Source organism: Epinephelus lanceolatus, chromosome 17 (genome assembly GCF_041903045.1).
Source record: "Epinephelus lanceolatus isolate andai-2023 chromosome 17, ASM4190304v1, whole genome shotgun sequence".
NCBI lineage: Eukaryota > Metazoa > Chordata > Actinopteri > Perciformes > Serranidae > Epinephelus > Epinephelus lanceolatus.
The window spans coordinates 29,743,527-29,761,214 of record NC_135750.1 but is presented as its reverse complement, the minus strand read 5'-3'; the positions used below and the strand labels follow the sequence as shown (position 1 = coordinate 29,761,214).

The 17,688-nt window shown below is 40.6% G+C and overlaps 1 protein-coding gene across 1 annotated transcript in view; it reads left to right on the top strand.

Moving 5' to 3' along the window:
- wdr11 (WD repeat domain 11) overlaps positions 1-17,688 on the top strand; it is a 67,183-nt gene that overhangs the window by 23,661 nt on the left and 25,834 nt on the right. The window contains exons 11-13 of the mRNA XM_078176163.1: positions 6,753-6,837; positions 12,692-12,798; positions 16,258-16,333. Of these exons, the coding sequence (XP_078032289.1) occupies positions 6,753-6,837; positions 12,692-12,798; positions 16,258-16,333 (268 nt within the window). The remainder of the gene's footprint in view (positions 1-6,752; positions 6,838-12,691; positions 12,799-16,257; positions 16,334-17,688) is intronic.

The following is a 17,688-nucleotide window of genomic DNA, read 5'->3' as shown; positions in this document are numbered from 1 at the left end:
TTCACACTGAAGCATGCGCTCTGTCTCAGTGGTCGTCATTCATCATGTCATCCCTGCAACAACTACAGATTTAGGGTTTGAGAAGAAGAAACTTGTCTGGTTTGATTTATGAAATGTTGCTGCCCAGTGATGAGAGCAAAAAACATCCATTGAGTGAGGAGTGCTTTAGAGGGCATAGGGCTGGATGATTATGCAGCTGCAGCTACACATTTTAATTGCTTGTGTGTCCAGGGCCTTTATCAACTTCCATCTGTGGTTTGGGTCTGAAAAATAAGACATAATAAGCACTGAAAATGAATAGCAGGAAAGCAAGACCTTAAACATTGGTTCATCACAAAACAGGAAATTAACAGCTACTGACATGAAGGCCAGTAGATCTTTACCTCAGAACAGCAACACAATTATCAAATATTTTCATTAATTTGCTCTGCCTAAGGGACCTGTCAGATGAATCTTTGCAGCATCTCTATGTCAGCAATTCCCAGTATTACTCCAACTAGGTTTTAATTGAAATGTTGTTTTACTATTCTCTTTGTAGGCCAATTACTGTAATTTAGGTTGCTGCAAAACATTTTTTTAAGTTGCAAAGTGTTCTTAAACTTGCTGACACTTTTGTTGAACCCAACCTAATCTTTGAATTAAAAAATGAAGCGATTTCTCAAATGAATTGCACACATCAGTATGTCTGACTACACAAATCATTGCTGTGGATTTGACTTGTTTGAGACAGAAAGTGAGTGAGTAGCAGTCCATCGAATCTGACTGTGTGAGCTCGGCAAATGATGCAAAATGCATATGCTTAATCTGAAATATCAGCCTCTGTTATTACTCCCCAAAGACAGCTAATAGATGAGCAGGAGAGAGAGAGAAAGTTTGGATTTATTTGTTTTAGATCAGCCATTTTATTCAAAAGCTACCCTATCTTCCCCACAGTAATGATGCATAAAATTATGAGAGTCTCAATTTGAATGGGAAATTAAGAGCAGAATCGTGTATGTAATGTGTCTCTGTTGTTGTCTGTCTGTCGATGCCTTTGTGTGTGTCTGTCTGTGCGCGCACAGACTCCTGCCTGAGCACCAAATTCCATTTAAAGCCCTGGCGTACTGCTGTTCTCTGCCCAACGCAGCAAACCTTCAGTTTAGTTGTCAAGCTGAAAAATAGGCTACGTTCAGTCCCCTGACATAGCCCACATAAATTAATCATACCTCAAAGATACATTGCCTCCCACAGACCCGCAGACAAGCAGATGAATAATAACACCTTCAACCTACACATCTTACAGCCATTTGCACTGGGTGTCTTTGTCACTTTCATATGTGTGTCACGTCCACAGTGGTGGGACACAGAGATCTCTTAAGTTCACGACACATTAAGACTTAATGACTGCAATAGTTCTAAAAGGCCTAAAGGGCTGACCACTGCTGTTCACCATCTGTTAGTTATTGGATTGTCCATGGTGTGTTTGTTTAAAGTGAAAGGGCATCTGTAGGTAAAAAAAAGCCCAACAACAACCACTATTCTTTCAAAAGCAGCCATTTCAAAAACACTTCTCAGTCAGAGACCTGTCATTTTTTTCCCAATCAGTGCATGAATTCTGGAGCGGCTGCAGTAGGAGCCCATCACGCCGCAGATGGTGTGGGGTTGACTTGGCACAGTTGGTTCCCAGTGGCGTTCTGAATCTAAAACTAGAGCAGGGCGATTGAGTTTTCTATGCACATCATTTGTCAGGTCCCCATAGTCAGCTTGCAGAGTCAAGTAGTTAAACAGTCTCTAGCTGCATTATTGAAATGTGCCTTTTGTTCCACTTCCTGTGAGCCGGCTTGTGAATAGTAAGTTTCAGGGATTGGATAATTGCATTTGGGATTTAGATAGAGGGCACATCTCTGCTGAAAGGTGGAGGCAATGTCCAGGCAATTCAGCGCTAAAGTATGTTTAATTGATACATCATTTATAGCCAATTTCTTGTACTAGCACAATTATGAATGATACATATGCTATTGCAACAAAGTAGATGTTTCAGTGACAGAAATTGCTACATTTGGAGTCTTTAAAGGTACACTATGTGGGATTTTCCTTAAAAAAATATCTTTAGAGACCCTGCCCTCTGCCTGTATTTTTGTATTTGCTTTTAATTTTGCTGTGTTAAGACCCTTTCCCACCAGATAAAAAACCAATAGCACCCACCAGCATCTAGGTTTTGTATCTAATGGGAAAGGTCACAATTGGCATTCACTCGCAGGACAAATGACTCTGCAGTAGTCAGGGGTATTCATTGGATTAACCTCTGTATGGCAGTGATGACAATACAACATCTGAGTCGCTGCTCTAATTTTAGCCACACAAAATAGTGTCCTTCTCGGTCTAAGCAGCGCTCAAACATCCTTCAAAATGTAGTTGGCATCAAGATTGAGAGAGATTTTCAATACGAAGAAAAACGTGAAAATAACCATCATAACATTTCACTGGTCTCCACACAGCTTTCTACTGTTTACTAACCTGTTTTCCAGCCCGTTTTTAACATTGAACGTAACAACACAAAAAACAAACACAAAAACAGGAAGGTGTACTTGTCTACTACAGAACCTTGTACACAGCTCTGATCTACTGGCAATGGGAAAGTAGGCTATTGCCTATTTTTAACAGGTTTTCCCACGTTCCTAGACACAGCACACACAGGAAAGGCAAGGACCAGGTGGAAGACTGTACACAGCATGCATCCAAGAGGAAGACAGAAAAATTGCATACATAGCCCTGAAAGACATAAATATAGCCAGGCAGAATGCCATGCAGAGTTAATCTGGGGTTGGTTTTCACTTTCATTTCAGCTGGCGATATTGTTTTCAGACAGTAGCCATCAGTTCCTGCATACAGTAGTAGTATACCTTTAATTCTGGTACTTGGCCTCACTGTCATGCTATATAAATTGAATACATTCCTGGCTTCCAATTGCAATTGTCACCTCCTCAGTAATGATGCCAAGGTTGGGACTGGGACAGGTGTTCTGGCAGGCGTTGGCATCTGTCACCTCTCTTGTTTACCAAGAGCCAGAGAATACACCTGATCGCTAAATCCAGAGCGATCCGTGGATGAGTGCTTGGCAGATACAGCTCAGTCCCTTTTTTTGGCCTCTGTTCCAGTGTGCATTAGGTTTCCTCCCTAACGTGTAGTTGAGTTAAAAGGGGGACTCATTGAGTCTCAGTGATGCGACACCAGTCAGAGGAACAGCCAAGGGAAACCGTTTTTTACACCTTCCACTAGGTGCAAATAAAGCAAGCGATGAGCTCACTGCTGATGGTGTGAAAGCACTGGGGGTTGAAATTGCCAGCCAGTTTCATTACAGTTAGACAGAAGGCAGAGTTTCCCGTCTCTGTTTTCTCTATTTCGTCTCTCACTTCCCCACTCTGTCAGTCTTTTGTGCTCCTTGCCTCCAAAGGGAAGGTTACCGAAGCTGTACAGCTGACCTAGCTACCCACAAGCAATGCTGTCTGGTCTCCTGTCTAAAAAGCTGTAATCTTTGTGAGACCTGACAGCTCCGTTACAGATAGGTACAAGGCCCAGAGCCTTCCTTTCAGTGACACATACACAAACACTGACAAGCTGACATCCATTCCTAATCATCTGCGGGTGGCGTGCCTAATTTATTAATCCGTACTTGCCTGACAGCTATTCTTTGCTACATTGTTTGGATCTGCAAAATGAAGCAGCATCAAGGGTAAAATAAAGTATCAACACAGCAAAAACATAAATTTGTGAATTGCAAAATGTGAGACCTAGGTGCAGATATGAAGGCAGCCACTGAGGCATGCACCTCGCAAAGCAAAACAATTATCAGATGGACTGATTTTCATTCTCAGCTCTAGTGGTCTGTCAAAGGAAGAAACAGGTATAGTTGCAGTTTATGAAAGAGCCTTTTCAAGCCACCAGTTATTTGTTAAGTTAGGTTCAACTCAGGATAGTTCAGTTCTGCCATCACTCAGCTGTGCATGCTGTTGAAAAATATTAGATTTAGGATTGGTATCAAATTTAATTTTAATGTGATAGAAAGATTCCTACCATTTGGACAAGACAGTCATATGATTGGGGATATGAGATGGTACATCAGATGGCGTGTATAGGAAACAAACAGTATTGCAATCAGTTGCAGACTTTTATGTGCTTTATTACTATTGAACAAGTACGGCAGAGATAGAGAATCATAATGCCTCACCAGGTGTGCAGTAAGTTGTTGAATATATTGGAATTATAGAAACAATCAAATCATCTTCTCAGGGTATTATGATGAAGCAGAGTTTTTATTATGGTATGGAAGGTTAGCATGATTCAGTTTCAAGCATGTTTGCTAAAGTGTGTTGATAGTACTGGCCAAAAGACAAGTTTGAGGTTTTGTAGAAATACACTTATTTACTGTCTTGCCAAGAGTTGGATGGGAGCACTGACACCACTGTCATGTGTGTATGGTAAATATAAAGCAACAATCTTAAGGTAAGCTAAGCTGGTTAGCTTAGCTTTGCATAAAGTCTGGAAACAGTAGGACACAGCTAATCTGTCATAAGATAACAATGTCACCTACTAGCATCTATATGCTCACTAATAGATTTTTTGGCTGAAAGTCGTCACTTCCTTCAGTCTTGTCACTACTGTGATTTTGCCAAACAACCAGCAGAAACTCGGGATAGGTAAAGAAATACTCTAGCACAAAACCCCTCGTGAAACCATAGCTTTTATACTTAGTCTATAACATTTTAAATTGTGAGCTTTATAGGTAGGCAGGTTTTGTATCTTTTGGACAAACCAGGCTAGCTGTTTTCCCTTGTTTTGACTCTTAATGCTAAGCTAAGCTAGGCTAAGCTAAGCTAAGCTAAGCTAAGAAAAGCAATGAGCTGCAGACTGTAGCATCACATTTATCAGCTAGATATGAGAGTGGTATCATTATTCTTGTCTGACTTTTGGCAAGAAAGAAAGTGAAAGATAAATGCAGTTGTTTTAGAACCTGATTTATCATCAAACCAGTTTTGCTAACTCAAAACAGCAAAAATGTTTCAACACTTGCTGAATGAGCGGAATGATCAAAGTGACGGATAACTGTTTTGTCTTTGAAAAGAACTGATTCAGGGAAAACTAATTAACTGCCAACCACTGATTAACATCCACAACAACACACTTAAAGACTGCGTCTTTTCCACTGGTCTGTCTGAGTCACACCATCTCCCCTGAATTAGGCTTTTGATTCTTACGTCCTATGTTGTGGGTTAAAAGGCAGTTTTCTATTTGCTGCCATATTTGAAGTATCTGTCCCAGACTCAAGGCAATCAAGGCTCTGCAACATTTTCCAGACCATATGGAGAGGCAGCGTCTTCTTGATCATCTTGATTAAAGTAAACGAATGTTGGCTGTGAGGCAACTCAGGGATAGGCGTATCTATGTTTATCTCCATCCACCCACATCCCGTTTGCCTGACTTCCTGTTGAAACATCCTGCAGTCCTACACCACACGCCATCTATCAGCTGCACAGGGAGCAGGAGGGGAGGACATGCACACAGATGCCTATGCGACACTGCCTATCACCACCTCCAGATGTTGTGTCAGCATGTGGTCGTCTCGCTAAAGGCCAGTGCAGACTGAGTGGTCCTTTCCATAGAGACTGGGCACATCAGCGTAGCTCCATCACACTCAGGATAATTAAAGAAGTTAATGTGTTCCTGCACCTGCTTGTGTTCACCACAAAAATAAAACAAAATTAAAGTGTTAAACACATTCCAGACGTCGTGAGAATGGACTTTTGATTTGCTTTCACATCTGTTGCAGTTTTTTTTTTTCTTCTTTGCAATGCTTCAGAATTGAGTAATTATTTTAATTGCTGCATCTTTCAGCTTCCTTACTTAGGTTATAACCTCAATTGCTTTGTGCTTTTTACAACTGCTTGTTTCCTCCACTAATGTAAAATTAGCCCATGGCATTCTATAAAACTATGAAAAGGCTGCTGTAATCATTTACCATAATGTAAATAGAATGTCAGCTTTTTATGGTTTAAAGCTGAAAGTGCAAATAAGGGATTTTTCTGCTTGTTTTGTTAAAATATTAGAATATACATTAGACATAATCACCAATACAAATTAGTGCACAATACACATTATATAAATACCTCAGAGCTAAAATGTGTTATCACTCGCTCAAATCCTCAGATGTGAAATTATGCAAAATCTTAATTACCAGGATACTCTTGAGTAAAGCACAAAGATGAATTTCAACCAGGCTCTCGCTAAAAACACCCCCCTGCATATACTAAAAAAGTTGACTTTTGAGCTGATTTGAACTTATTATTAGTTAGAAACTTTCCCCCAATTGGTAAACATAAGAAATAACTTTAAAGTAGATTTTGGTTTGAACAAATGTGAAGAAAACAAACCTCAGAGTTTCTGATCAGGGTGTCAAATGTCACCTGCTGTATTTAATCAGGTGATGTTTGGGGAGAGATGGAGCTGTTGCGCTATTTTCCCAGCAGCAGATGAAACAGTGCAATGTTCTCAGGCAGTGAGCTGAGTGACACAAGGTTTGATGTGCTGCCTGGATCCACACCCACTGCAGTGACAGGGAACACACAGGGGTGTCACACTGACACACCGTCTCTCTGATCCTGCTGGAGGGTAGATGGTGCTAAGATAAGTAAGTGTACGCCTTGTGACCTCTCGTCTTCTTGTGTCAGCCTGTCTCGTATTTCTTATGTGCTGCTCTTTTTTTTTTTTCTTCTCAGGCACCAGTAATGGGTCTGTACTGGTCTATAACCTGACCAGTGGTCTTCTCCACAAAGAACTCAGTGTCCACTCTTGTGAAGTCAGGTAAGATTTCTTATCTTCGTACAGCAGAGCAGAACGTTTCCATGATCAGGATTCAGTTCCCACTGATGAACAAGAATATGCACTCATGCACTTTGGATGAAATATCTGTAAAATGATGCGCTGGATGAACCCCAGTGGCCGGTCAAATCAGCTCGAGGCAGATTGATTTTCTCTTGATTGTTTTCAGGCTCATTACAGTCTGCAGAGGCAATTGGCAATCACATAATTAGAGTGCCTTGTCAGCTTGTGTTCCTTAGCTTGCTTTATGGGGGCTTATCTCAACATCAGCTGAGTATGGTAGTCTGGACTCAAACGACAGCCACAAGAGCACAATAAAAAGAATCCAGGCATAGTGTGATAAAGTGAATATCATCTCCATATTTACATGGTAAGCATACTGTATAATGCACTGTGCAATGTAAAAGAAATCACAATTTTGGTTTCGCTCATTTGATAGAAATTCAAATGCCAAGCTGGTAGTCGCTTTGCTATTATACACAAATGAAATCATGAAGGCCACAAACGCTTTATGTTGCTAAGTGACATTCTGGTTACCTATGATGTACAGTTGTGAAGGTAACAGAAAAATCCTGGCATCACAAACTATGTAATCAAGCCAGAGCATGTATTTATAAGATGACAGTCTCGAGGAGCTGACGAAAATACTGCAGAGCTGCCTTGGTACGTTCATCCCACCAAGTAACTGAATGGTGAGTTTGTTTCCTGAAGTGTGGGTGATCGCAGAGGGAGCTTAGATGCACTTGAAAAATGGGAGCAGCTTTGCGTTGCATGCAAATCAGTTTCTCACAACAACCCAATAAATGGCATTACAAGGCCTATATTTCCCTCTGTATGTGTGTGTGTGTGTGTGTGTGTGTGTGTGTGTGTGTGTGTGTGTGTGTTTATTTGGGGTACAGAGAAGAAGACTGTGTTAAATCAGTGAAGTCCAATGTTGCATATCTACCCAAAGCTGCTGATGTAACACTTAGACACAGTAAGTGAGTAAGTCAAGTGTTGTATTTGTCTAGTTAACAGGGACAAATAGAAGAAATCACTTGTTTCTGACCTCCACAAGGGCAGCAACAGAACTTCAAGATCTTGTTTACCGAGCTCAGTGATACACTTTTCTCACAGGAGACATTTTGACTTGACAAACACGTCTAACTAATAGCATTAATGTCGGGCTCTGGTATTGTGCATGCTGGCTCACTGGAACACCTGAGCATAACAGAGCCATCATTATGATATTAGTTACACCTGTGTTTTTCCTGCTATGACAAGTCAAAATGTCTGCTGGGAGCAAGGTCTATTGATTTCAGGCTGAAATGCATGCTGCATATTAATATCACTTTCCATTGTCATTATTTTTTTTTTTTTTTTTTTTTTGTGGTGGAAAAGGAGCCAAATGTTCAGACTTCTCCTTCAATGTTCCTTTAACCTTTAAACACTATTCCCTCAAGTCTATGTAACTAATTAATGAACCTGTCAATAACACATCAGAGGGGTCATTAAGGGAAGGGCAGAATTCTATATTAGGAAACTTTCTTTTTCAGCTCATAACCAAGCATTTAAAAATAGAAATTAAAAACAGGAGTAGTGGGAAAGCATTTAAGAGTTGTTGATGATTATTATTGTCATTATGGGAGCTGATGACATGAATACCAACACAATTAAAGGGATAGTTTGTTTGAAGTGGGGCTTTATTGGTTACTTATCCATAGTCAGTGTGTTACATACAGTAGATGGTGGTTGGCATGCTCCCACTTGAGAGAAGCAGACAGGAGTACTGCCACAGAAGCTAAGCAATGTATTGCTGTGGAAGGGCCTTGGCAGCAAAACGTATTTTAGCCACGACCTAAAGAAAATCAGTTTCTGTCTAAGTGGAAGCTATATTTAGAATATTTACACTGCTTAATCTTGCTTCAGACAGCACATCTATGGTAGAGGAAGTGTAGAGCTAATGAAATGGGCTGTCAGACGGCAAGGTAAAGCAGTGGAAATGTTGTCAAGATAGCATCCACTTAAACTGATATTGATTTTTTTGTTTGAGGTAGGCCTTTTTTTAAGTGGCTAAAATATGTTTTGCTGAAAACTCCCATCCACAGCAGTGCATTGCTGAGCTTCTGTGGCGGTACTCCCGTGTGATTCTCCAAATTAGGAGAGTGCTGACTGCCATCTGCTGTATGTAATACACCGACTTTGAATAAGTATCTCACACAACCCTACTTCAAAAAAATCTGGACTATCCCTTTAAGAGCTATTTGGTTAGAAAACACTCATACATTTCAATCTGATACAGATTTAGGCCATTAAAAAGATATATTGCAGAGATTCTATTGAATACCTGTTGTGATGCATCATGTCCTGCCTAAATGCCATGGCCTTGTGCGTAAACACCCCATACTCAGTCGATGATTCATTTTTAAGTATTTGTTTCTGTTGTTGCCCTTGATGCCAGCTGGCAAGAGTGATTGTGATTGTGAGAAGAATATCTTAATTCCCTGGGATCACTAAAAGTTTTGAACAAGTGTTACCATAGGCATAACAGGGAAATCCAAGGGAGGGTATGCAGTCTCCTATGTCTCTGTATGTGCTCAGAAAAAGCTATTTAAAAACCCGCAGTTAATTTAATTTGGTTATTGTCTCCTACAATTATGCATTCATTTGGTTTTTGTCTTCTATATTTATGGATAATTTGATTTTTAGAACTTTGAGATAGCCTTACTCAGCATCCCATATCCAGCTGCTCTTTTTATAGAAGAACACCACTCAGTATTTTACTCATTTAGTATACAACATTAACATCAAGTCGGAATTTAGGCTATTTATTTTAATTAGGAGTAAAACTGGTCTATTCAAGATAAATTGTAGTGATGTGCTCAACTTGAATCTAGTGTCGTTGCAGTGTGGTTTTGTTACACATTAAACTTGTTTGTCCCGCTGTGTTTCTGCACAGTTTATGGGTTAATTATAGTCTGTGAGGCAGTCTGCACTGAAAAGTGACGAACGTCAGTACGCCGCACCACCTTCTGAGTGCTCTGCACTGCAACACCCAAACACCAACAAAGAGCAGGCTGCGCTTCATTAGTTAGTATTCTCTAATGAGCAGCAAAACTATTTCACCAGGATTAATTAAGCAAGAGATTGAATCAATTAATGCTGTTAAAAGATTGATTGGGAGCAAACACCATCCGTTCAAGCAGAGCCAGGCTCTCTTTAATGAGAGAAGTTGGTGTCCACAAATGCAATACACCAACAAACTTTAATGAGCTACGCAACACAAGCATAAGCATCTTGACATTTCTGTAGCTAACGCTGCCTGTGAATATGTGTTGATTAAAGTAAATGATGAGATGAGGTATTAGTGTTTTTTTCTGCCTGGTTTCTGGTGTCAGTTTGTTGCTGTGAATTTACTCATGACACTCAGCAGCTGACTCTTGATCTGCTTGTCAGCTCCTACTTAACACTACTGCACTTTGTGCTCACACACTGCATAACAACATTTAACACACTTACACGCACACACTGCTTTAGTGTGTTATTGGTGCAAAATCAAGACCATACTGACTTTTAAGGTACAAAGCATATATATATATGTACACAGTATAACACCAAGTCAGTTACAGGGCAATAAACAGGAGTATCAGTCTGTCAGTTTAGGAAGCACAAGTGATTGTGAATCAGTTCCACCTGCTGTGGTGCAAATGAAAGTGACAACAGGTGCAATGAAGAGGCAAAAGGGAATGGTTTTGCATGTGGTGGTCACAGATAGTTGCTCTCTCCTTATCCTTCCTGCCTGATTCTTCTCTAGTTTTGTGTTCTGCTAGTGTCCTTGTCACTACTGGTAGCATGAGACGGTACCTGCAGCCCACTCAAGTTGCACAGGTAGTCCAGCTCCTCCAGGATGGCACATCTACTGGTACCAGAAACAGACTCCATAGGGTGGCATGAGGGCCCGACATCTTCGAGTGGGACCTGTGTTTAGGGCCCAGCACTGTGAGAGAGAACACCAGAGCTTGCAGGTCGCCATTGGCACCCTGTTCTCTTCACAGATGAGAGCAGGTTCACATTGAGTACATGTGACAGGCATGAAGAGTCTGGAGACACCGTGATGAACATTATGCTGCCTGTAACATCATCCAGCATGACCAGTTTGGCGGTGAGTTAGTGATGGTCCGGAGAGACAAACCCTTGGAGGGTCATACAGACTTCCATGTCACAGCCAACGGTACCCTGACTGCTGTTAGGTAGCGGGATGAACTCCTCAGAGCAATTGTCAGACCTTATGCTGGTGCAGGACAATGCCCATTCTCATGTGGCCAGGGTGTGTAGGCAGTTCCTGGATGAGGACGGCATTGATGCCATTGAGTGGTCATCTCCTTCCCTTGACCTAAATCCAATTAAGCACCTACTGGATGTCATGTATCGGTGCATCTGACGCCACCAAAAACCACCACAGACTGTCCAGGAGCTCACTGATGCCCTGATACAGGTCTAGGAGGAGATCCCCCAGGACACTATCTGCCGACTCATCAGGAGCATGCCCAGATGTTGTCAGGAGTGCAAAGAGGCACACTGGAGCCATACACACTACTGAGTCACATTATGAGATGCCGTTATAGAATTCACGTAAATTGGATAAGCCTGTGATTTCATTTTTTAACTTTGATTTTCAGTGTGATTTTCAATCCAGCCTTCAGTGGCTTGATGATTCTGGTTTCCACCTTTTTTATCAAGATCTGATGTGTGATTTAAGTGTATCGTTATTTTTTTTTGAGCAGTGTATATATAAAATAGCATACCAAACAAAGATAAGATAATAGTCATAATAATTTGAATTAACATTTTTGCACTTCCTGTCATCTAAATGAATATAATTACCAGATTAAATATGGAAAAAAGAAAGGAAAAAAGGAGAAAAAATAAATAATAATACATACATACATACGTAGATATATACATACATACAAACATTTAAAGATAAGTAGTTGGTAGCTGATAATAAGTGAGTAGTAAAATAAATAAATGAATAAGGTCCTGGCAGGGCTTGAGGGCTGTCTATTCAGTGGTTTAAGTGATATGGTGTTGGGGGCAATGATGTCACTGACAACAGAGGAAGATTGTTACGGAATGAGAATATGTCTGTGTGTGTGTGTGTGTGTGTATGAATGTGTTGGGTTTATGTCAGACAAATGCACTCAGGGAACCTCTCATGTTTTTTAATAGTCCATCATTAAATGTACAGAATGGACAAAAATGTACAAATAATAAAAACGATAACACAGTCATGCATAAACCCATTCAAACAGACATTCACATCCCAGAAGTGCCATCACATCAGGGCTTTCTCTTGAAAACTCCACCACGAGATTTCCTCTCTTCCTGTAAGGGCTCCTATAGAGCACCGCTGTTATTTCCAGTGCTGTGACGTACAACATTAGGATCAAAGCTGTGTATTTTCCGTGGTGGAGAGAGCAGAGGTGCTTTATGGAAATGAGCCCAGCAGTCCTTGCCCGAGCACAGCCATGCCAAACGAGGCCTTGCTACTTAGCATCTCATTTACATTTAGTGGGGAAATCGACTAATTAATCATGTGGCTATTTACCATCTCATTACCGTGGAGTTGGTGCTCCCTGAGCTGGGCCCACTTCTCAAAAAATACTCATATCTCACACTCGCTGGCTTGATTTGCTGTGCATTTTTTACACCTTCCGAATGGATTTTGTAGAAGTTGCAGGCATCTCATTTACCTTACTAAGATTTGGCAGCGACACTGCAAGTATTATTAATACTATTAATAACTATTAATACTATTAATCTAACTAAAACTTGTGTGTGTGTGCTTCTTCCATAGGGGGATTGAGTGGGTGAGTCTTTCCAGTTTCCTATCTTTTGCCACTTCTGCTCCCAACAACATGGGCCTGGTGCGAAATGAACTGCAGCATGTGGATCTGCCGACAGGTAAGAAGCTTGCACAAACACACACACACACACACACGCACACACACACACACATTATGACCTGTACCTAAGGCTACCAACCAGCACTTTTATATTGTCGTTTGTTGTTGAGGTTTCTATTTTGTTCAAGGTTCCTGCAGCCTTAACAACAAAGAAAATAGACACTTCAGACTCTCGCTCTGTGACTCTCTGTATATTTGTCTCTCTGTGTCTATGTGATCCTCTAAGAGACTCTTCTTGTTCTCCTCCAGGGGATACTAACACACTCCTCCAAATTAGGTCCGAACTAAACAGTGTAAGGGTAACACCAAGGGATGCTTAGCTTTGAGAGAAAATGAGATCCTATCACGAGTTCCTGCAGAGCAACTTATATCCCTGCCTGAGCCCATTGAAGGGTCTATGGAATTACTGCACCAGCAGTGTCCATTGTGTATTTTGACCTCCTCCAGGGGGTGGAAAGAGTGAAAGAATTCAAAAGCATTCTGACGGTGAAGTAATGAGTGGTTAGGAAGAGATGGTTTCAGTGGGAAAAAAAACATTGTCTTTTACTTTAGATTAACAGTATATGAGTACTAATATGTGTTCAATCTTGGACATAAATAATTGATGAGCACTTTCTTAATCATTTGCAGAAGTCTTTCCTGTTTTTGTCATGTGTGTCTGCTTCTTAGATTTTAAACTTTGGCTTTAGAAATTTGCATGGGCACATGAAAAAATATGGTCACTATAATTGGTTGAGTCACAGAGCTCGTATCCTGGATTCATTCAGAACAACGACGAGGGTAAGTCACTTCTTTAATGGCTCTCTCTAAAGCACTGAAGTCGTCAAAGTTAACAGTGCACGGCATTAGCTTTGGTTACAGGCCAGTACACTTTCCAACACACATAGTCTCAAAGGAAGGCTATTATGCTTTTCCTTATTTTTAGTCATAAAGAATTTTACAATGTTGGATGTTCACTTCAAGTGTGGCCAAAGTTTGAAATAATACGTTTAATGTATGTAAAGTAACCTCATGCTACAGGCTGTTCTGAACACTCTGTTTCCAATGTTCTTTCTATTTTGGCTACAAGATGACATAAGCTTATGATGGATGTCTTTATATGATCATCTGCTCTTGGAACACCACTGCAAGTGTTTTATGTAGCCTTGCCATGCTAACGTCAGAGAAACATGCAATCTTGGTTGCCGACGTTGTTAATTTTCCCTGATTTCAGATCACATTTAGAAGCTTTTATTGGTGATTTGTCACAGTAGAAAGTGCAGCTATACTCTGTTACAGTCATTGCCCTGGCTGCAATGACAGTGCAGAGATACTGAGATACAGAAGACCCAGAAACACGTACCAATCACAGCAGACTGGGCTTTTTCAGGAGGAGGGCTTAAAGAGGCAGGTACTAAAACCAAGTATTTTTAGGTAGAGGGTGAATACAGGTGTTTCAGAACAGACAGTTTAGGGAAAATAAAATGTTTTAGGTAGAGGGGAAAATAAAGTGTTTTTTGACTATTAAAGCATGTTAATAGTTCTAGTAGTAACCCAAAATACAAGTATGAACCTGAAAATTAGCATAAGAGGTCCCATAAGAGTTCCCCTTTAATTGTTTTTCTTGTGAGTTCTCCAAGGTGTCCTTGACAGCAAAAAAGTAGCTGCAAGTAGTCCACAGGACGGTGGGGATCTCAATGTCATGCCTCACAACAATGATCCACCCACGTTTCTGTGTGTGTGTGTTTGCTTCATCACAGCATTTTCGGAAATACGCTTTCTTTAGCCGTCCCTACAAGGAGTTAGATGAAAAAGATCAATATCAATTTAATCTGTGTGTGTTCTGCACAGAGATACAATAGGTCTGGGACATGTTTAGCCTAGCATATCACCGAGATGAAAAGAGAAGTTAGGGGAAACAGCTTGCTAAGTACCATCAAAAAAAATATGCCTTTCAGGAACTCTCAAGATGTCTTATTTATAGTTTGCAACTTGTGCTACATTTAGACATAAAAAGAAAAATTTTTGTCATTTAATATCATATAATGCTTTACAGAGGAAATCAGCTGTGAGGTGTAGATTTTCAGCCTGCTTACTTCAGCTGCAGGTTTGATCTTACAGTGTATTTCATGTATTGTTTTAATGTTAGATATTAAAATGACAATTCTACCATCCAGCATTTTAAGTGCTGCTACACCTGGACATCCTGGACCAGATTCAGTCTGCAGGCAGATTTGCATAATTTTGTGCCTGTTACTTGAGCTTAGTCTCATTTATCTCACTTATTCAGGGTAAGCGAGCCTATTTTTGCATAAACAAGTCCTTAAATAGAACAGCACCAAAGTACTTAAATATTCTGTACTTCAACTGACAGGCTAATCCACCAAGGCAGACACCTTCTGCCCTTTACATCTGGAACATTTTCTGGTAAGATTTGAGACTCTAGGATGAAAAATCATCTTTTTCGCTCATCTTTCTCAATTGTGGTGATACCTGGTCTCTGCAGAAATGATAGCAGCTGCTCTGAATGGACATATTGTTTATTTATGAGATGACTTTTTGTGTGCTGCAATAACTGGGGGAATTTGGTGTTGAGAAGTGGTCAACTCAGTTTGCATTGCCTCACATGCAGATGATGTACTGATGATAATTACATTTCTATTTATACATGCATGATCCTGGTAGGTGTTATTAGTATTGCACTTTGAGGTATCTTTCCAGATCATGAGATTCTGACATTGCCATGAGGAAGCACACCACTTTGAATACAGCAGTTGAAGAAAACGTGACCCCATTTGTGTCTTTATTGCTGTATTCAGGACGTTGAGACGTGTGTGTGTGATGACACATATGATTAGAGCCTGTAGGCTGATGATCTGAAGAGGGGGATAATTGACACTCTGGAAACAAAAGAGGAAATGATGAAGGGGGCACAATTAGCCTCTCGTGCACCACAGGTCACCCGAGTTTTCTCTACACCATATGCATAGCTATTTTATTCCCTCTGGTACACACCAACTGTCATCTCAACAAAACTATTGGAGGTCACCCCCCTTCGCCCCAAACCACTACAGACAGCTCTGTCACTTGTACATTTTAAGCAGGCCACCGTCTGATGTGTCCTCAGCAAAAATCAGATCAGCACTTCCTCAGGCAAATATGATAGGATACACCTGAAGGGTATTCTTGTTTTGTTTAAAGGGGCACCTTGATGCTCTGCATAATGTCGCCTACGGTGGGTGGAAAGTTTTCGAATGAAAGGCAGAGATTAGAGCAGGTGGTAAGAGTAAGTTGTCGGCAGTTTGCTCTCCCTGCTCCGGCGAAAGAGATGAAACCAGGACACCCTGTCTGTAAAGTGAAATGAGATCAATCAGTCTCGACACAGGTGTAAGGAAAGATAGCGTCTTCTGCTTTCCATCATCACCTCATCTCCCTCACAAACTCACTTTTCTCTCTCTGTGTCTGTTGTGTTTTCCAGGCAGATGCTTTGCATTCAGAGGCGAGCGAGGAAATGATGAGCCTCCCATTGAGATGATTAAAGTGTCTCATCTCAAGTGAGTAGCCCGCTCTCCCCACCACCAACAAAACCAAAAACCACCATCACCATAGTCTCTCATGCTTTTACCTGAGACACACACACTTAAACATGAGCTGCACATTTACATAGAAACAATTTACACCAGCGCACATGCCTTCACCTTACCTGCCTGGAGCAATCTCACCTTTCTCTATCTCCTTCTGTCAGTGAACATATAATTCCATATTTATTGAAAAGGTGGGTGTCTTTTGCTTCCTTTTTCTAAGGTGTTGTAATAACCAGACCTGAATCCCAAAGCACATCTTCAGTAAGACCTGACAGCACAGATCTACCATCAGTTGTGTTTTTTTCAATATTATTGTCCCCTAAAACCGTTACAAAGTCATGTTGTGCAGTGTTTTGGATTATCCATGATTTATCATTGCTGCATCTGGTAACAGGATTGTGATATTCAGAAAAATAAAAGAGCATGCATTTATAGTCATCACACTTTTTTTTTTTTTTTTTTTTTTTTTTTTGAGAAATGAAACTATGCATAAGGTTATCAGACAGCAGCTGTCGTCTGCACACCCCACTCCGCTTGACGTGACGGGAAATTCTGCTTTCATTTCAAGGGCACCGTACTTTGACAATGCCAAGCTACCTTGCAGAGTCCTAGCCTAGTGTATACATTATGATTATATTATTAATTTAAAGATGTATTATACTGGAAAGGGACACCTTTGATTATTCTGCCTACGTTGGGTAGTCCTGCATTTTTGCTCTTTTGCTGATAGCAACAAGTGTTCCCTCCAGAGTGAAAAGCGTGGGCTGCTCTGGAGGCAGTAAATACAGGGGTCAGTACAGGAGCCGTGGCCATGAAAATATAATGTATGATATCGCATACAAGCTGCTTAAGTGCAGATAATTAACTACCCTCACAAATGAAACGTAGAATTCATCAGTGATAAATGGCACTATTAGCCAGTTCATTGCACTCAGGGGTCTTGCTGCTACAGCCTTGCTTGGTCTTGTAAAGTGTGAGCTAATGTTTACAAACCTGAGGTAAATATTGCTGTGTAATAAGACATTAGCGTGTCAGTTTGCTGACTGTTCTCCACTTGAGCTATCTGAGCGTTTTAGTGGAATGCACAACAGTAGGTTTAGTATTTTAGCTTTTAGTATTATTCTAGAAATTGTCACTTGTGGCTGCAGTGAAAGTTGCATAGTATTGCTTTAGTTTTGTAAGATGAGCAGTATAATACATTATGTGCTACACTCCACACACACACCACATCATGGAGTAAAAGGAGGTGAAAAAATAAGGAGGTTCTGGACAGTGCTTCATATCTGTCTTTTTTTTTTTTTTTTTAAAAATCTATATCATCTTAT